Raw genomic sequence first — 22,036 nt, 5'->3', positions numbered from 1 at the left:
GCCTGTCTCTGATCTCCACAAGGCAGCTCTTCGGACACAGCAGAGCGCTGCACCCTTGGATCAGGTTCCAAACTGTACATCACAGGCTCCCACAGTTCCCAGAACACAAACAAGATGAAAAGAACAAGCAGAGGGTATAGAAAAAGTGAAATAATTGGAGGAATCTGCTATCTGGAAGATGTCGCCTGAAGAATTGTTGTTTGCTCCCGCCATCTTGACCGGAAGTATCTTGAGGAAGACGTGTCATGGCTTATGCCTCTTCCTATGGTCAGAGTAACCCTAGACAAGTAAACCAAATTAAGTTCATTTGATGGTAAGAGCATGCATCCTGTCACTGCCGGGAGCTCTTGATCTCAGAGAGGCTGATATACATATAACCATATAATAATTACAGCACGGAAACAGGCCATCTCGGCCCTTCTAGTCCGTGCCGATGCTTACACTCACCTAGTCCCACTGGCCCGCACTCAGCCCATAACCCTCCATTCCTTTCCTGTCCATATACCTATCCAAATTTACTTTAAATGACAATACCGAACCTGCCTCTACCACTTCTACTGGAAGCTCATTCCACACAGCTACCACTCTCCGAGTAAAGAAATTTCCCCTTGTGCTACCCTTAAACTTTTGCCCTGTAACTCTCAAATCATGTCCTCTTGTTTGAATCTCTCCTACTTTCAATGGAAAAAGCCTATCCACTCGATCTATCCCCCTCATTATTTTAAATACCTCTATTAAGTCCCCCCTCAACCCTCTATGCTCCAAAAGTTTAAAGAAGAGAGTTTAGTTAACTATTGTGTGAAGTTAACTCAAGCTGTCCAGTCTGTTTTCAACAGGTTTCTGCTGCTTGGAGTGAGCCAACAGAGGGAGGATGCACCCTGATTCTGGTGAGTGGTTCCTGAGTGGTCTGTGATTAAGAAAATGCAAAAGAAACTACTGGAAACTCGATGGAAAGGTCCTTATCAAATGCCGTTAGTTACTAACTCACTGGTAAAAGTAAGTGGATAAACACTAGCCACTGCAAGTGGGCTAAAGTGGTACCAACCAGGATAAGATAGAAGACTTCCACTGACTCAGTGCCCAAGGTTCTGGATTACAATAAGCAGATCACTAAGCAGCTAGAAGACGTCCAACAGAGCCAACAGCTACTGGCTATTATGGTTTATTCTAATATTAGTTGCTATTGTTATATTTTTGCCGATTTTCCCTACTTACAATGAGTACTAATACTTCTTCGGATATGCTTTATCATAATTTACAATTTTTTACTTGTACAAGGGTGATTATTAATGGAGTAGTTCATACGTATGCCTAGTAATCTGCCTAACTGTGACATAATCCTCTGAATATCCTTTGATACTTCCATAACTTAGGTAATTTTTGATCATTTTAAAGTTAACATAGACACCACATTTTTCTGCCTCTGGATTTTCAGATGTAATAATCCTAAATGTGTGATTTAGAATCAATGGGGGGAAATGTTGGATTAGAATGTATAATTGTTATTTCCTTTGCAATTTAACTTTTCATTCCTGCTTGTATTTTATGTAATTACCTGGACAATATGCTCATTATGTTTCCATGTGGTCACAGTGCATATATGCAATTATTCATTGTGCCCCTAGCATTTACATTCTTTGTATTATTCTGGAAGCTCCTTTGGTATCACACTATTTGAAAAGGCGCTATTTGATTGGCTAACTCAATCTACAAATTTGAATGGAAGGTCTCTTTATTTATGATACAGAAGAGCTAAACATGTTGGCCTGCCATCTTTAGTCTAATTCTATTCTTTGTTCTTAGCTATTATACTTCTGCTATTCTATGTTTCCAATTCCTTTGTTCTCTTAGTGCTTAGTCTGGGAGCAACAGATTTTACACCTCTTTATTGACTTCAAAAGAGCCTTGGATCAAAAATATTAAATTCCAACTGGTTACATGCATTATTTTGAATTTTTAAAGGCAAGGATTTTGTGATCAAACGACTGCAACCTGACATCAAACTACTCTTTAAGTTTTCCGGGCATACTCCTATTTCTCTTTCTTGGTTCAGCTTTTTACGTTCCCTAGTTTTCTTTTAACCAGTAGTGCTTAAAATATTGTTGCTGTTAGATTACTTTTCTGCTTTGTTTTGGAAATCACCATATTCTCCCCAAGCCCTTCTTCCTCATATATTAAATCTGTAAGGACACTGTTTATTCTTTTAATCAGAACCAAGTTAAGAAGGGAAGCATTGGCCTTTACACTGAAAATAGGCAGTGCAACACAGGAACGGGCACTTCCGACCATGTAGACTGTGCTGATCATTACAAATTAAATGAAACCTATCTTCCTGCACATGATTCATATCTCTCCATTCTTAAATGTCTCAAGCACCACCCAGGGCAGCTTATTCCATGCACTACCACTTACTTTGTAAATAAAATCACCTGATACGTATCCTTTGAATTTTTCCCCTTGCACTTTAAAGTATTTGACTTTACTACCCACTGGAAAAGTATTCTGACTAGCTGCCCTATCCAAGACTTTTATAACTTTATAAACCTCCATCAGCCGCTAATGAATGATCCAAAGAAAATAAGTTTGTTCATGCTCTCCTTGTAACTAATAATCTCTAATTTAGGCAACATCCAATGTTAGCTGGACTTGGATAGTCTCTTAGGCATTTTTCAAGCATGAGTGTTTGGAGTAAATAGGAATGAACATGTGACCTCTAATACAGAGCTTCCCTTGGTTTCACTTAAGTCATGCTCAGTACAAGTGGATAAGTGGTAAACTAATCTACATATTGGTTAATTTCCCTCTTATCCACTGGTAGAGAAGACCATAAACAGTGAATGCATACAATCAAGCTAGCAAGAGAGTCACTACTCAGCTGGGACTCCTACATTTTATTCAGGAGGTCATGGGACAAACTATATTTCAGAAGTTTGAGTACAGCAGTAAAGATAGAATGCCACACTGTTGACAAAACCAACTCTCAGAAAATCTGGTTAAATATTTTCCTGCACAAGTAGACAGCAAAGATCCTTTAGATGAAAATAGTCAAATAAAACACAAGCCAAGTTCTTCTGTTGTGCTGACCAACATTAAACAGTTAACATTACCAAAATAAATTAGCTGGTAAGTGACTACACTGTTTATATATGGGGATGAAAGTGGCTTCCTATTTGCCAAATAATTGTTATATTTCCCTAATGCACAGCTGGGTGCACAAATCAAAGGCCATGAAATGTTGCATATATGGTATATGTACAGGTGCTGCATAAACAGATGTTTTTAATCAAACAGAGCATTACTTACAGTATATATGGAAAAGCAAGTAGCCATATATATTTATTATTCCACAGTTGTGATGAATATTTGCTTCCTAGCCCATGTTTTGCCAAGCACACTTTCTAAAGACAGCACCTGACACTTGCAAGAAAACCTTTAATTCATATTGCTTTGTTTAGCTTCAAGTTCTTAAATGTCTTCAGTTTTTAAAATGTAAATGGCAAACAGTAATCAACTTTAAGTTTCAAAATACATGTTTGCAAACAAGCTCTGCATATAGCAGACACTGTCTGTGGAAAGTAAGATATAGCCAACAACACTTGGTTTATTGCAGCTCAAGAGTGCAGTATAAGAGAATAGGTTATTTAAAGACAAAGCTAAGTTGCTTAGTTCAAGGAAGCTTTCAAACCAGATGGATAATATCACTTAGTACATCAAATAACTGATCTATTAACGTTGGGAGTTTCATGTACTCAAGGAAGTTAGCTTTACGGCATTAATAGTGGAAAGGTGGGAACTAGATCTTCAAGATGCTTTTAGATCTTTTGTGGAAAAAGGGTAAGTGAGGAAGTATCATATAGGTGTGAAATCACCCAGTGGTGAAGAAAAAGGGTTTAAATATAGAGAACAGTTCCAGCTTATTAGGAAAAGGACAAGGAACTTCAAGGAACATGAAAGGGATGTGCTGAACTAAAATCTATTCCTCTGGCTTTGGTTTCTGCAATGAGAAAACCGTCTGTCTGCATCGTTGGTATGTCTTTTTAGTTTATAGGAATGGTACCTGTTATAAATGTACCACAGCTCTGAGGGGCCGAAGGAGCGGGAGCAGCCCCTTCCTTCCGGAGAATCACAAGATCGCTATTCATTCGGGTCTCGGAAGTGAGAGACAATGCAACGGTTTTGGCCATTGCTCTTAGAGGCACCTGTGTGACGTGCATGTCCCTGCTATGTGTCAGCTACCATGGATATGGACACCCTCAGGCAATGTGGGGGTGGAGATTGCATCACCCTACTTTTTTTTTAAATAATTTTTTATTGCGTTTTTAAATGATTACAAAGTATGAAAAAACAATGTATATAACCCATACCCCCTCCCCTTAACCCCTCCCCCCTAACTGCCCTATAGAAAAAAAAAGAAAGAAAGAAAGAAAGAGAGAATGCCTGGTGGTTGGAAGATCTCCACATGCTCCATGGAATTCGTAATAATTTTAATATGTATATTTATTTCTTTCCCCTAATAACCAATTGTTTCATCTTCAAAGCATCTATATATTTAATCCTGTCTTTTGTAAATAAGGGCTCCAAATTTTCAAAAATGTTTCATATTTATCTCTTAAATTATAAGTAATTTTTTCTAATGGAATACAACCATAGATTTCTTTCTTCCAAGAATCTATACTTAAATGTGTATCCGATTTCCAAGTAACTGCAATAGCTTTTTTGGCTACTGCCAGTGCAATTTTTATAAATTCTTTCTGATACTTATTTAGTTTGAGTTTCGGTTTTATCCCTTCAATATCACCTAGTAAAAATAATATTGGATTATGAGGAAATTGTGTTCCTGTAATTTGTTCCAGTAAAAGTCTTAAATTTGTCCAAAAAGGTTGAATTTTAGAGCAAGACCATGTCGAATGTAAAAAAGTACCAGTTTCCTGGTTACATCGGAAACACTGATCCGATAAATTTGGATTAAATTTTTTTATTTTTTGTGGTGTAATATATAATTGATGTAGAAAATTATACTGCACTAATCTTAACCGAACATTTATTGTATTTGTCATACTGTCAAGACATAGTCTTGACCAATTTGTTTCTTCAATTTTGATATTCAAATCACTTTCCCATTTTTGTCTTGACTTATGGACTCCTTGCTTAATTACCTGTCTTTGAATCAAATTATACATGCAAGATATAAATTTTTTGATATTTCCTTTTTGAATTAAAATTTCTATTTCATTAGATTTCGGCAATAACATTGTTTGACCTAATTTTTCTCTTAAATAAGCCCTTAATTGAAAGTAACAAAATAAAGTGTTGTTTGATACTTTGATGGACATCTACAACTCTGCAAGTCAAGATAAAAGCGGACTGCAGGACGCAGTACCCCAGCGACGCACCAGAAGAACTTGCTCGCTCAGCGCTCCCGTGAGAGCTGGAAGCCACTCAACGCCACGTGCACTCCTAACCCCTTTGGCCTAGGGAGCGGGTGGCTGCTAATACCGAGAAGGACTTCGAACTAACAATGGGGAAAACAACGCTCCCCTGATTTAACGGAGTGGCTTCATAAAGACCCGGGCAAGTTTTCTTTTCGTTTTCACCGATCCCACTAAAACACGTGAAACCCAGCGATTCCCCAAAAGGCTAAAGTCTGCAGACTTCCGAATGACTTTTTATATTTCCAATGGACAAAAATATTATCTCCTAGACAACAGCCGAGATTACTTCTTATTGATGATTATTACTATACCCGCGCTTTAGATTTAGTATTGGTGCCGTGCATTATCTGAAAGTTTGTATTAACCTTACTTTCGTGCCCCTTTATAAATAAAAACGTTTGAAAATAGTGACATCAGACTTCAACGGACCTCCCTATCCTTGCTGGTAAGTTATCCAGGTACGGGATACGTAACAACTTGGGGTTCTCGGCTCGAGATTTGACACCAAATTGGGAGGCCAGTGAATTGGGCTTGTAAGTCCAAAACTTGAATCTGGTTACGCGGGTAGCCAGTCGGGAAACCAGCAAAGTTGGACGTGGGTAAATTTATGAAAAACCCGACTGTGGGGGCGCTAGAGGCGGCCACCAAATCAGATTTGTTAAATTTAGCAAAGGGGTTGAACCTCGCAGAAGTGAGGTCGTCCATGAAAAAGTGGGAGGTACGAAGGGCCGAGGAGGTTGTTTCAGCTCGCAGGGTTGCGCCTTCCCCGGGTGGGAGCTGCCCAGAGAGTAACTGGGAGGATCGGGGGATGGTAGAATTTGAAAAAGGTACGGGTGTTGAAAGCCTGGAAGAGGCCAATGTCCCGTTTGAGTGTGTCCGAGATGGGGATGCACGTGGTGCTGAACCTGGTAACGGAGCTCAGAAGAAGTCTGAGGTACCTGATTCAGTGGAACGGGGCGGCCGTCCTTGTGGGTCAGATAGACTTAGTTCAGTGGGAAAAGGGTTAACCTTGGTAACCGGGGGGAAGTGTGAGTTCCCCGGTGTTTGTACTCGAAGGTGGGTTCAAAGTTAACGCAGAATTTAAGAATGGGGGGATGAGGATTGTTATTGAAGGAAACGGAAAGTCTGTAGTTTCCAAATCAAAGGAAGAAATCTTAAACCTGGCAGATTGCTCACAGAGTGAGCCGGGGGATAGCGGGGGCCCCCCACTCTATTGTTATGCCAGGATGGGGTGTGAAGAGGCTGCCTTCGACATGCTACTTGAGTGAAGAGTTCGAATCAAACACCAATAGCCTGAAGGGGACTGATAAAAGGGCCAGCCACCTGGGTAAAAGCAAAGAGTTGGGTGGAAATGGTCTAAGTTTGGGGCATGGTGTTGCTAAATTAACCCTGATGAACGAGGCTGGCGGGAGTTCACCACGAAAAATTACTCAAGTTCCCCACGGGGGAGCTCGCCGAAAAAGAGGCGATGGTTAATGGAGATGCCATTGTTAAACAGCCAAGCAGGGTGAACGGGTTTGCGCCAAAGCCTGTGAATAATAAAGACAGCCCCGTTGGAGACCTGCCAGTTACGTAAAACGACTGAAACGATCAGTGTTCGCATAAACTTTTGTAAATGCACCTAAGCTAAGGTCACACCTCCTTAGTTTTGTAGCGAAAAAAAAAAATAGGTGGTTATTGAATTGAAGTCTGATTCTACAAGACTTTAGTATAGTACGTGATGTTAAGGTATTAAAGAAAGGGACACTGTAATCGTTAACTATTTAGATACTGACTTGAATGTATGACAGTAGTATTCTGTGAAGAGTAAAAGCTTGGGGTATTGTGTTAGATTAAAAATCCTGTAAGACACTGTACAACTCCGTTTTTAACTGCTGGTAAAAAACGCTGTTTTTAGAGGGGAGGTGTTATAAATGTACCACAGCTCTGAGGGGCCGAAGGAGCGGGAGCAGCCCCTTCCTTCCGGAGAATCACAAGATCGCTATTCATTCGGGTCTCGGAAGTGAGAGACAATGCAACGGTTTTGGCCATTGCTCTTAGAGGCACCTGTGTGACGTGCATGTCCCTGCTACGTGACAGCTACCATGGATATGGACACCCTCAGGCAATGTGGGGGTGGAGATTGCATCACCCTACTTTGATGGACATCTACAACTCTGCAAGTCAAGATAAAAGCGGACTGCAGGAGAGGCAGTACCCTAGCGATGCACCAGAAGAACTCGTTCGCTCAACGCTCCCGTGAGAGCTGGAAGCCACTCAACGCCACGTGTGCTCCTAACCCCTTTGGCCTAGGGAGCGGGTGGCTGTTAATACCGAGAAGGACTTCGAACCAACAACGGGGAAAACAACGCTCCCCTGATTTAACGGAGTGGCTTCATAAAGACCCGGGCAAGTTTTCTTTTCGTTTTCACCGATCCCTCTAAAACACGTGAAACCCAACGATTCCCCAAAAGGCTAAAGTCTGCAGACTTCCGAATGACTTTTTATATTTCCAATGGACAAAAATATTATCCCCTAGACAACAGCCGAGATTACTTCTTAATGATGATTATTACTATACCTGCGCTTTAGATTTAGTTTTGGTGCCGTGCATTATCTGAATGTTTGTATTAACCTTACTTTTGTGCCCCTTTATAAATAAAAACGTTTGAAAATAGTGACATCGGACTTCAACGGACCTCTCAATCTTTGCTGGTAAGTTATCCAGTTACAGGATACGTAACATATCCGTGTTTTGGAAATCCTTTGTCCTTTGTGTTTTAGAAATGGGCTGTAGGCACTTGATATACTTGTCTTCAAAGGCCAAGGCATAGAGTGTAACAACATGTTGCAGGCTTACAAAACTTTGTTCAGCCACACATGGAATACCATGTACAGTTCTGGTGAAATAGGATAAGCTGAGTTTGATTATCATTAAGGATCCTCACCATCTGGGACAAGTCTGCTTCTTGTTACTACCACCAGGGAGCAGGTACATGAGCTTGAAGATCAACACTCAACCGTTTTGGAACAGCTTCTTCACCTCTACCTTTGGATTTCTAAATGGTCTATAAACATTACTTCATGACACTTCTTTTGCACTATTTATTACATATGTCTTGTACTGTATTGCTGCCACAAAACAACAAATGTCATGACATACTGTAGGTCAGTGATAATAAACTTAATTCTGATGGTATGTCGGAGGCTCAGTGATGACTTTATACAAGTTTATATGATTTTGAGGTGCAGACAGTCAGTCTTTTTCCCAAGGTTGCTATATCTAAAACTACATGGTATAGGTTTAAGGTGAGAAAAGAGAAACTGAAAGGAGATCTTGGGGCTAATTTTTGCACACTGAGGGTAGTAGTTATATGGATTGATCTGGCAGAGGATGTGGTAAAGACAGATACAGTTACAATGTTCAATAAACAGTTGGATAGGCACATGAATAGAAAAGCTTTAGAAAGTTATGGGTCAAATGCTGGCAGATAGCATTAACTTATATAACTCTATGACTCTAGAGGGATACATGCCTAATGCAGACAAATTGGATTAGCATAGACAGACGTCCTGTTAATCATGAATGATTGGGGCTAAAGGGCCTATTTCTGTGCTGTACAGTTCTCATGGTTCTACATTCTTGGGTATTGAGAGGACAATTCTAGGACAGATTCTCCTATGCTCAGGATTTAAAATAGAATAATTAAATCTTCTTAACTGATCTTGTCTATTTACACACCACGCTCACACATTCAATCAATAGATTGCTCTTTATACAGAGTCAATTTCTTACTGCAGCAAAAGATAATGAAAGAACAGCAAATTTTTAATTCTGCATACTTCATGAAGCTAACTATAATGGACTGCTTGCATGCTATTCAACTGGCTGCTCGCTCAATATACAACTTCTGTCTCAATCCAACTCCTTCACCTAAATACTTCAGAGCAAACTATTAGTCAGAAATTACAGAAGACTAGTCACAGAGTAACATCTGAGGCAATTTCCACTCATGATAGGAATCTTCTTCAGCCTCATTTATTGCACGCAGCTGAAAACAGAAATTTAGCAGTGTGAAGTGTCAAGACGCAAGACTTTGCCACCAGTGGACACTTCATGATTTACTGTAACATTGCACATTCGAAGTATTGTCAGCTGCAAGGTAATTTTCTTCTTCCTTGAAAATACTCTCATACATAAAGGCAGCAGCTTTCATCTTACACCTTCCATGATGGACTTCCAGAAAGTAATCATGTGGTCAATGCAATTATTTGCAATAGCGTCTTTATGAAATAGTTGACTTATCACTTGTACACAAGAATCACATAACCACAACTAGTTTCCTGGAAGATGCCAAACCAAAATGCTCTCAACATCCGTCTATCTAGTTTCCATAAAACACTTCTGGAGCACTGTGTATTGACAGCAGAGTAGGCCTCACTAGCACCTGAACAAGTATTTAGATAAACAAAAAAAACTGTGAAGCACATACTCAATATCTAATCCTACTGAGAAGCACGAATACTATACTATTAAAATATAAATATCAGACCATAGTCATTATCACAGTATATTTACAACAGAACAATTATAATAATATCTTCAAACACCCAAATACAGATTGAGGCTAAGCAGCATCATTGTATATGTCCAGGCAAAACTCCAAAAGGGAAAAAAAGGTAGACTACCACACAGGATATGATGAACCCTGCTACACTTTCTTCTAAGCACCTTAAAACTATGCCTCCTTGTATTTGCAATTGCCACCCTGGGAAAACATCTCTGCCTATCCACTCAATCTATGCCTCCATCATCTTGTATACTTCTATCAAATTACCCCTTCACTCCAAAGAGAAAAGCTCTAGAGTTTGCTCTAAGTATCCTCATAAGGCATGCTGTCTAATCCAGGAAGCACCATGGTAAATCTCCTCTGCACCCTCTCTAAAGCTTCTACATTCTTCTATAATGAGGTGACCAGAATTTAACACAATATTTCAAGTGTGGTCTAACCAGGGTTTTACAGAGCCGCAACTTGAATTCAATCTCCTGACTTAACGAAGGCCAACATACCATTCAACTTCTTAACAACCCCATCAATTTACGCGGCAACTTTGAGGGATCTATGGACATGGATCCCAAAATCCCTCTGTTCCATGACACTGCTAAGAATCTTACAATTAATCTTGAATTCGACCTTCACATTCAACCTTTCAAGTGAATCATCTCACACTTTTCCAAGCTGAATTCCATCTAGCACTTCTTAGCCCAGATCTGCATCCAGTCGATGTCCTACAGCAACCTTCTACACTGTCTGTAACTCCACCAACCTTTATGTCATCTGCAAACTTACTAACTCACCCTTCCACTTCCTCATCCAGGTCATTTACAAAAATCACTAAGATCAGGAGTCCCAGAACAGATTCCTGCAAAACACTACTTATCACTGACCCCCAGCAGAGTGCCTCCGAGATGGATTCTTAGAACAGCTTGTACTGGAGCCTACCAGGGAGAAGGCAATTCTAGATTTAGTGTTGTGCAATGAACTGGATTTGATCAGGGACCTCAAGGTAAAGGAGCCATTAGGAGGTAGTGACCATAATATGACATGCTTTAACCTACAATTTGAGAAGGAGAAGGGAAAATCGGATGTGTCAGTATTACAGTTGAACAAAGGGAACTATGGAGCTATGAGGGAGGAACTGGCCAAAGTTCAATGGAACAATACCCTAGCAGGGAAGACAGTGGAACAACAATGGCAGGTATTTCTGGGAATAATGCAGAAGGTGCAGGATCGGTTCATTCCAAAGAGGAAGAAAGATCCTAAGGGGAGTAAGGGGCAGCCGTGGCTGACGAGGGAAGTAAAGGACAGTATAAAAATAAAAGAGAAGAAGTATAACATAGTAAAGATGAATGGGAAGCCGGAGGACTGGGAAGCTTTTAAAGAGCAACAGAAGATAACAAAAAAGGCAATATACGGAGAAAAAATGAGGTACGAAGGTAAACTAGCCAAGAATATAAAGGAGGATAGTAAAAGCTTCTTTTGGTATGTGAAAAGCAAAAAAAATAGTTAAGACCAAAATTGGGGCATTGAAGACAGAGACAGATGAATTCATTATGGGGAACAAGGAAATGGCAGATGAGTTGAACAGGTACTTTGGATCTGTCTTCACTAGCAAAGACACAAACAATCTCCCAGATGTAATAGTGGCCAAACGAACTAGGGTAAAGGATGAACTGAAGGAAATTTATATTAGGCAAGAAATGGTGTTGGATAGACTGTTGAGTCTGAAGGCTGATAAGTCCCCAGGACCTGATAGTCTGCATCCCAGGGTACTTAAGGAGGTGGCTCTAGAAATCATGGACGCATTGGTAATCATTTTCCAATGTTCTATAGATTCAGGATAAGTTCCTGCTGATTGGAGGGTGGCTAATGTTGTCCCACTTTTCAAGAAAGGAGGGAGAGAGAAAACAGGGAATTATAGACCAGTTAGCCTGACGTCAGTAGTGGGAAAGATGCTGGAGTCAATTATAAAAGAGGAAATTACAACACAATTGGATAGCAGTAGAAGGATCAGTCTGAGTCAGCATGGATTTACGAAGAGAAAATCATGCTTGACTAATTTTCTGGAGTTTTTTGAGGATGTAACTATGAAAATGGACAAGGGAGAGCCAACGGATGTAGTGTATCAGGACTTTCAGAAAGCTTTTGATAAAGTCCCACATAGGGGATTAGTGGGCAAAATTAGGGCACATGGTATTGGGGGCAGAGTACTGACATGGATTGAAAATTGGCTGGCTGACAGGAAACAAAGAGTAGTGATTAACGGGTCCTTTTCAGAATGGCAGGCTGTGACCAGTGGGGTACTGCAAGCTTCGGTGCTGGGACCGCAGCTGTTTACAATATACATTAATGATTTAGATGAAGGGATTAAAAGTAACATTAGCAAATTTGCTGATGACACAAAGCTGGGTGGCAGTGTGAAATGTCAGGAGGATGTCATGAGAATGCAGGGTGACTTGGACACGCTAGGTGAGTGGACGAATGTATTTCAGATGCAGTTTAATGTAGATAAATGTGAGGTTATCCACTTTGGTGGCAAGAACAGGAAGGCAGATTACTATCTAAATGAGGTCAAGTTAGGAAAAGGGGAAGTACAATGAGATCTAGGTGTTCTTGTACATCAGTCAATGAAAGCAAGCATGCAGGTACAGCAGGCAGTGAAGAAAGCTAATAGCATGCTGACCTTTATAACAAGAGGAATTGGAGTATAGGAGTAAAAAGGTCCTTCTGCAGCTGTACAGGGCCCTGGTGAGACCCCCACCTGGAGTATTGTGTGCAGTTTTGGTCTCCAAATTTGAGGAAGGACATTCTTGCTATTGAGGGAGTGCAGCGTAGGTTCACAAGGTTAATTCCCGGAATTCCAGGACTGTCATATGTTGAAAGATTGGAGCGACTGGGCTTGTATACACTGGAATTTAGAAGGATGAGAGGGGATCTGATTGAAACATTAAGATTTTTAAGGGATTGGGCACACTGGAGGCAGGAAGCATGTTCCCGCTGATGGTTGAGTCCAGAACTAGAGGCCACAGTTTAAGAATAAGGGGTAGGCCATTTAGAACAGAGATGCAGAAAAACTTTATCACCCAGAGAGTGGTGGATATATGGAATGCTTTGCCCCAGAAAGCAGTGGAGGCCACTTCTCTGGATGCTTTCAAGAGAGAGTTGGGTAGAGCTCTTATAGATAGCGGGGTCAAGGGATATGGGGAGAAGGCAGGAACGGGGTACTGATTGTATATGATCAGCCATGATCACAGTGAATGGCGGTGCTGGCTAGAAGGGCCAAATGGCCTACTCCTGCACCTACTGTCTATTGTCTATTGTCCATGCAGAATATGTTACATCTACAACCACCTTACCTTCTGTGGGCAAGCCTAATTCTGAACCCACACAACCAGGCTTTCCTAACTTTCTGAATAAGCCTACCATGAGGAACCATACCAAATTGTCTTTTTAATATCCATATGCACCACATCCACTGTTCTACCTTCATCAATGTGCTTTGTCACATCCTCAAACAATTCAATCAGGCACATGAGGCATGCCCAGCCCCTCACAAAGCCATACAGACTGTCCCTAATCAGATTATGTTTCTCCATCTGCTTATAACTCCTGTCTCTAAGAATCTTGTCTGATAATTTGCACACTATTGAAGAAAAATCTCTGGTCTAGAATTCTCAGGGTTATCCCTACTTCCTTTCTTGAACAAAAGAATAACATTTGCCACCCTCCAATCAACTGGTACTACACCTGTGGCCAGTGAGGATGCAAAGATCATTGTCATAGGCACAGCAATCTCTTCTCTTGCTTCCCATAATAACCTAGGGTATATCCCATCCAACTCCGAGGATATGCATTTCCTACCAATAATTAATGATGGTAAGTCGAAATTGCCAAAGGCATGAGAATTATTTTCCTACTCATTTTTATCAAGGTGATGGGATTGTCTATTTCCGTGAAAATAACTTCTGATTGCAAATATGAACCAACTTTCCAACACACATATAAAAGTTCTAGCAACCTTGAGTCAGAATACATCTTTTATTTAAATCCCCTGAAAACCTTAGTTCTTAATTCTACTGTGGATCTACAAAGTCCATAGTTCAAATCAACAGTTCAAATAAATAATTTTAATGATTATATAAATTTACGTCACCACACCCTGATGTGTGCTTTGTCACAACAGCAGCAACATCTTGCAGTTATGTACCAAGTTTAACATAAAAGGTAAGAAGAAATTCTTAGGAAAGTGGATTCTTAAACAATAAATAAAGATTACAAAGTTGACTAAAAGCTTTGAAGTGGTAATGAGGTTTTTAAAGAGGTGGAGGAAAAAATAGTAAGTGGTTTAAGGATGGAACATTAGGGAGCAAGCTCTAATGTTATTCCCTGTACAGGTGCCCCCAGTTTTTCGAACGTTTGCTTTACGACAACTCGCTGGTATGAAATACCTACAGTAGTACCTCTTTTTGCTAACCAAAGAGGATTTTCGCTTTTACGGAAAAAAAAGACGCCCGCTTTATCCAGGTGTTTACCCCGAGAAAGACTACAATGACCGTGAAACCTTGTGTGGGCAGTTGTTTGCGCATTTGTACGTGCGTATGCGTGTACGTGTGTAGGCACATGCATATGTATGCGTATGTAAATTAATGGTAATTGCTTCTTCACTTTACAACATTTCAGTTTACAAACGGTTTCACAGCAACGCTCTACCTTCAGATTGGGGGGGGGGGGGGGAATCCTGTACCCATTTAAAAGATTGTGGGTTCAAGACCATCCCAGAAAGCTGAGACACAACCTAGAAGGCACTATCTCTTTAAGGGAAGGCTGACCTATGGCTATATTGACCCTCACAGGTTACTGTAATGAGCCCCAGTTTTATCTGATTGCATTCTATTTCTATAGAAAAAAAGTGAATCCATGATTCTAACACTAGTGGTATCAAACTAACTGCTCTATATTACTTTTACCAAAGGCAAATCAAAAGAGTTTTACTTGCAGGCCCAAGGCTAAAGGTTGCTTCTCACTTGACAGATATTTACTTGGAAACAATATTAGTTATAATGTAATCAGGTTAATCTCCAGAAAGCAAACAAGACTAACAAAACTACACCACATTAATTGTAACCTAACAACAGGGCTACAACTACACGAGGTTCAGAATATGGAAGATAAAATATTCATCTAAAAATGAGCAGCATTTGATGCATACAAACAATATGCATTTAAAGATAATATATGTAACATAGACACCATTGTTTCCCATTTAGAAATGTATATCTTCAATTATAACAGGAACAATGAACAAAAATGATCTTTAAAGGACATATTTGGAATTGGTTGAGACAAGATAAGTCAACAAAGCCTTGAAATTCTTTGCTTGAATGCAAGGAATCTTCTCTCCAGCAGGTGGCAGAGAATATCTAAATTATGAAGCATTCAATCTTGTGCTAGCCTGAAGAGCCACCATGGAACACTAGAGCAGCTTATATGTTAAAAAGTACAGAAAAAAAGTATTAGTTGATGCTCTCTCAACAGAATCATGGAGACAGACAGCACAGACACAGATGCTTCAGCACACCAACAAATTCCCACTTACAACAATCTTACAGTAATCCTATCTATATGCTCACACAATTCCTTTAATTTCTCCCAGGTTTTTCTACTCACTTACACTACAGGGAAAATTTACAGTGAGCAATTTATCCACCAGCCATTACGTCTTTGAAATATGCGAGTTTGTATGATATTAAAATAACACTACCTAAAATATGTCAAGAAGAGTAACTTAATAGAAAATGAAAACATGATCATTGAGAATATAATGAGACTTAAGATGACTTAAGATTACCCCTTAGTTCTTTCTTTACCAAAAGTGGAAATAAACAGACTGCAGCTACATTAGTTATAATTTCCTATACTCATTAGATTTATGAACTGTGCCCACTTTTGGAAAACTGCAGATGTCACTCATACAATCTGAAAGAGGAAAAGAGAAAAACTGAACTACAGTCCATAAGCGCAACAGATTCTGCAGATGCTAGAAATCCAGAGAAACACAAAGAAAGTTGTGTAGGAACTCAACAGGTCAGGCTGCATCTATGGAGAGGCATAAACAGTCAAAGACACTTCATAACAGGACCATGCCACTCTTTACAGGCTGTATCTGTGAAACTTTGTCTCTTTATTCATTTCCATTGATGCTGCTGAACCTGCTGAGTTCCACCAGCATTTTGTGAGTGATAGTAAGATTATCAGTTACAGTGCCCAAGAAGTTGGATAAATTAACAACAAACTGTTGAGACTTTTGTATATTAATGTCTTGAAATACAGCATGTTATATTTTCAAAAGAGGAAAAAATGGCATTCTAAGTGTATGGAAAAGAAGTGGGAACTTTTAGTGAAACATACTTGGATGCTGTGAACTGGACATGCTGGGACAGGTGCAACAGAATGTCATTGACTATTGTTCTGAAAGAGATATTGAAATATTTACTCAAGAAGTAAATAAGGAGCTTTGAAAGACTGAGAAGAACCATGCACGGAAAGGATAATGGAATGTTGTGCCTTCTTGTAATTCATATTAACACATCATGGCATCACAGAAAGCCATGAACTGAAGGAAGCTATTCAGCCCTTAGCCCACCTGCTGGTTCTTCAAAAGAGCAGTTATGCTTAATGTCACATCTTTTTTTATTGTAACTCTATAACAAATCATTGTCAAATAGTTGTTCAAAACTACTATCCTCTCCTCACTATCAAAACTCTCTTATTAGGTTAAAATTTAACCTTCCTGCTTCCTATGAGAATATGTCTTAATTTTCCAACCTCTCCTCCTAAATGATGTCTCCCATCCCACAGTATATTTTGGTATGCCTCTTCTGTGCCCCTTCTAAGGATTTTAGATTATTTTACATAACTATGATGCACGAAAATGCTGTAGAACTTCAGTGCTTTTATTTGGCATACAAAAAACAAATTCTGTACTTACAGTCACCTCAGTGTATATAATACACACATGCATTAAACAACAAGGCACACACTGCACATACTGATGTCACTGGAGTGAAATCTGACTGCAGATGAAAGTACCACACACAATGCATGCCTCTAACAGCTACATTAATCTTAATCTGAGCATTGAGACTTCCTTCAACATTACCTGGTCAGATTTTACCTCAGCTGCAGAAGCCAGTTAATTTTGAATTTCATGAGTTAACTTTTAACATTTTCTACCTTTTTCAAAATCAACAAGTCACAAGACAGCAATCCTCATTTGTAAAGTCTTGTTAACACCCAACATGGAGCATGCCTTAGATACAGACACTAAGGTTAAAGGGTGACAGCGGTCAGCATAAAGCTATTACAGTGCCAGCGACTCAGGTTCAATTCCCACCTATGACTTTAAGAAGTTCGTATGTTCACTCTGTGACCAAGTGAGTCTTCTCCAGGTGCTCCGGTTTCCTCCCAGAGGTTAATTAGGGTGGCACATACTCGCTGGGCCAGAAGGAGGCCATTACAAAGTAGCACGTCTCAATAAACAAATCAATACCCTTAGTCAGAAGGTGGTAAATCTGTGGAATTTGTTGCAACAGACATCAGTGAAGGACAAGCAATGGGTCTATTTAAAGCGGAAGTTGGGAAGTTCTTGAGAAGGTGTCAAAGGTTACACGGAGAAGGCAGAAGAATGGGGTTAAAATGAATAATAAAACAGCCATGATCGAATGGTGGATCAGATGATGTGCCAAATAGCCTAATTCTGCTCCTATGCTTTATGGTCTAAGATTGTGTACACACTATGGCGATAATAAATTTACTTTGAACTTTGAATTTGCATTATCAAAGATCATATACATCACCATATACAACCCTGAGGTTTGTTTTCTTGTGGGCATACTCAGTAAACCAAAGAACCATAATAGAATAAACGAAAGTCTGCACCCAACAAGACGGACAAACAAGCAGTATGCAAAAGACAACAAGCTGTGCAAATACAAAAGGGAAAGAAAATAATAAATAAGTAGGCAATAAATATTGAGAACATGAGATTAAATGTGTTTGAAAGCGAGTCCATAGGTTGTGGGAACAGTTCAGTGATGGGGAAAGTAAAGTTATTCCAAAGCCTGATGGTTGAGGGGTAATAACAGTTCATAAATCTGGTGGCGTGATTCATGAGGCTCTTGTACCTTCTTCCTGATGACAGCAGTGTGAAATGGGGGTTCCTGATGATGGATGCTGCTTTTTTGCAACAGTGCTCTGCGTAGATGTGCACAACTGAGGGGAAGACTTTACGCATGATGGACTGGACTATATCTACTACTACGTGCTGGATTTTCCATTCAAGGGCATTGGTGTTTCCATACCAGGCTGTAATGCAACCAGTCAGTATACTCTCCATTGCACATTTATAGAAGTTTGTCGAAGTATTAGATGTCTTGCCAAATCTTCGCAAACTTCTAAGGAAGCAGAGGTACTGTCATGCTTTCTTCGTCATTTCACTCATGTGCTGGACCCAGGACAGGTCCTTTGAAATGATAACACCGGCAAATGGACTCCTGACATCAATAATCAGCTCCTTGGTCCTGCTGACATTGAGTGAGGGGACTTTGTCAGATAATGGATCATGGAAATTCTGAATTTCCTCCCCAAGAAAGCTGTTCCCTTTGCTTTCTGAGAGAAAAAAACTCTGGCAATTTTTATCAGAGTTTCAGCAATGAAACATGCTTATATGGATTAAGCACATTTATGTAAACTGGATAATATGGAGGAAATGTATGAAAGTCTCTGTTTTATGTGAAAATGGTTTAACATCAATGTTGAATGAAATGTGCTTCTAATGGATAGTGTTGCACAAAATACCTTATGACACAAGTTAAAATATGGGTTAATACTGTAATATGTATATCAGCATTTACTTAATAGCTATTTTAACTTTTGTTTTCTATTGATTTGTAGTAATTGGCTGGAATTAAAATAAACCAAGTTCACAGAAGCAAATTGAACTCCTAAAGCTTGGATACCATGCAAATGTTGAAATACATTGTGTACAACTAATTGTGTGAAACAATGTAATCTTAATGTACCTTCTTACACAATTATTGATGCCACAGTAACATTTTAAATAAACCATTGAATAAACATTCTGGTTGACTGCTTAACTTAAAAAAAGGAAGAAAATCAAATTCACATGGTCTGACACTGAATACAGAAAACAATATTAATGTGTTTAACAATTGAAGTTAATGAATTTCATATAGGAATTTTACACATCACCTGTTTAAATATAGTTTCAGAAAACAAAATTAATTTAGAGTACAAAAATAGATAAGTTACAGTTCAGTATTTTAATAAAAGTAAGATAAAGAAAAAGCTGAGTTCTTTGAGAATTGATAACCCATGTTTACACAAATACAAATATCAGTTGTTTCTGTTTATTCAGAGCAAAATATTGTGGAGCTATTCATAAGCTCTGGAATTCTGAATTCCACTAATAGTCTATTGTTTATATTTTACATTTACATTAAATTGATAGAAGTACAGACTTAACAGAAACTGCGGAAGTTCTATCTATTCATAAGATCTAGAACTATGAATTCTACTAAAAAATCTGTTGTTCTGTTGTTTATACTTTAAATTTATAGCAAATATCTGGAAGTACAGACATCAGAATCTGTGGAAGTCCTCTATGCTTTCAGAATGTTAATTCAGACCCTGGTTTTCAGTAAGCTTTAGTATGTAAACGTGTGCTGTAGGAGGATCTTACTTATTATGAGAGCTTAACCATGCTATTCCCTCTTTTATCTAATATGCTGCAGGCTCTCATTTTTTTTTTAAATGTTGCTTAAATACTAGTCATTTAAATTGCCATCTTTAGGAAAGATTGGAGGGCTTATTTGAGGGTCTAATTTACCTGCTGCTGCTAGGATGCTAATAGATTAGCAGGATAGATCCTGGGATAAAACAAAAATCACAGGAATCAGTGTTAAAGGTCAGTCACTAAGACAAATCTAACCAATTCCCAATTATTTTAATGCATTACTTTTGCAGTAGGCATTTACAGTGTATCTACTACAAATCAGTTTCAAGTCATGAGGTATTGACTGTGCCATTAATTCTATGTGTAGAAGATGTGATCAACACCTCAGTCTTCACCATCTCCAATATAAGGATGCATTTCATTATTTGTATTTTCCCTGAACATTAAAGCTGTACAAATCTGCCTCAATTAAAAACATCAAAACAATACACATTAAAAATCCTTTTTCATAAAAATGAACGTATAAATATATTCAACAGTCTATTTTCAACATTTATGGACTAGTTTAGTATGTATGCTATAGTAAAAACAATACAATTAACACATAATTTTTACTGATCTGGTTATTCCTTCAATGTGCTTTCTTGCTTTGTCAACCAAATCATTAATGTAACCAATCAACCTTCATTATTTTAAAATCTTAGATCAAGCTAATTTTCAGGAGACCCTTCAAGATGAAGTACACCAGACTTTGAATTTTTAAAAGTATCCTGTTGCTTTGAAATGATTCTGCATATAGATGAAGCATATTTTTGCTACTTCCTTCATATGATTTAATTCTAATAGTTATTAAATTAAGTAGGCTTAAATTTAAAAAACAAAAACACTGCTTCACATTTTGCATGAATAAAAGGTATGGTTGCTTTGGTGAGAAACAATTTTGCTAAGAAACTTCGTTAGAGGGCTTACTTTGCTTTGGGATATTGCTGTTTTGACCCGGCCAAGACTCTTTATTCACTTGCAACAATTAATTTCAGTCAGCTAATAAATAACATAAAATAAAATCCATAATACAGGTTTTAGAAGTTAACATGAACATAGAATAAACATAATTCCTTCCCTTTAACCATTAGTATAGTCATTTGAATACCCTTAAACATAGATCATACAAGTTATGACATGCTGGATAAAATAAGGGACAGAAAATAGGTGTATCACCAAGGCATGTACTCTAGTATGGTAAAAGAACCACAGATGAAATTGAGTTCTTCTTGAACAATCTGATTGAAAATATGTGCACATGCAAGGAGGACTTTTCTCTTAACATGAGATGAAATTAATTTCATCCCAAAATGAAGATACATCACAGACAAATATGCCACCTTGTTATATAATGAGCAGTACTAACATATGTCCATTTTAGTCCATGGATTCAACTCAACATTGCCTGAAAAAAATACACATAGTTGCTGCTTCACCAGTGTAATGCCATTCATTGACACAATATTATAAATACTTTAACACCAAGTCATAGCATATGAATATAAAATCACTAACTTTGCCTGTAATAATACATGGTTAAAACTAAAAATGCTGTCACATACTTTAACGACAGTGAAATTAAAATGAGGACATGGTATTAAAATGGTTACCGTTAAGTGGTACTGTCTCCATATTTCAGGACAAGCCTATAAGAAAAAGGGGGAAAATACAATCAGCTCAGGGCAACAGATACACCAGCTTATCAGGGCAGATGTTTTTGTCTAATAAACAGCCACTGATCTTTATTTGAAAATGGTCTGACAGAAAAAGATTTCATTGGAGCTTTAGAAATGCAAGCATTTCTGAGCAGTTAACAGTTCAATATCATTTCAGATGACAATTGTTAATATATCAAGGATCTAAGGTAGCCAATGGAAATTAACAGCAGTTCTTTGATATATTTAGTGGAGGGTCTGGACAAAGGGAAAATAAAAAAAAACTGTCAATTCTGGTCAAATGATCATCAGATACAGACAAATACAGTACTTGAAGTGAACTCTGAATCTCATCAGAAGGATAACAAGTAGTAACCTTCTAATGAAGAGCAACAAGTCATTAAAAATGTTCTAAAATTTCCTAAAAATGAGTGTTTCATTAAGAATTCTGTGTATTTTCAAACTAATGGAATGACCTACTGAGACTTGCATATGAAATTGTTTTAAGTTAACTGCTTAAGTAAAAACAAATTACTTAAACAGTATTTTACATTATTAAACTCAAATATTCCAAAGGATTATTTGAAGCATTCAATTTTACTTCTGATCAAA

The 22,036-nt window shown here is 38.5% G+C and overlaps 1 protein-coding gene across 2 annotated transcripts in view; it reads right to left on the bottom strand.

Moving 5' to 3' along the window:
* Positions 1-22,036, bottom strand: part of zcchc7 (zinc finger, CCHC domain containing 7) — a 243,657-nt gene that overhangs the window by 65,592 nt on the left and 156,029 nt on the right. For both annotated transcript variants that reach the window (XM_059970058.1, XM_059970059.1), the window contains exon 6: positions 21,380-21,415. In XM_059970058.1, coding sequence (XP_059826041.1) covers positions 21,380-21,415 — 36 coding nt within the window. The remainder of the gene's footprint in view (positions 1-21,379; positions 21,416-22,036) is intronic.

This window comes from Hypanus sabinus, chromosome 5, assembly GCF_030144855.1.
Source record: "Hypanus sabinus isolate sHypSab1 chromosome 5, sHypSab1.hap1, whole genome shotgun sequence".
NCBI lineage: Eukaryota > Metazoa > Chordata > Chondrichthyes > Myliobatiformes > Dasyatidae > Hypanus > Hypanus sabinus.
This window is presented reverse-complemented; position numbering and strand designations above follow the sequence as displayed.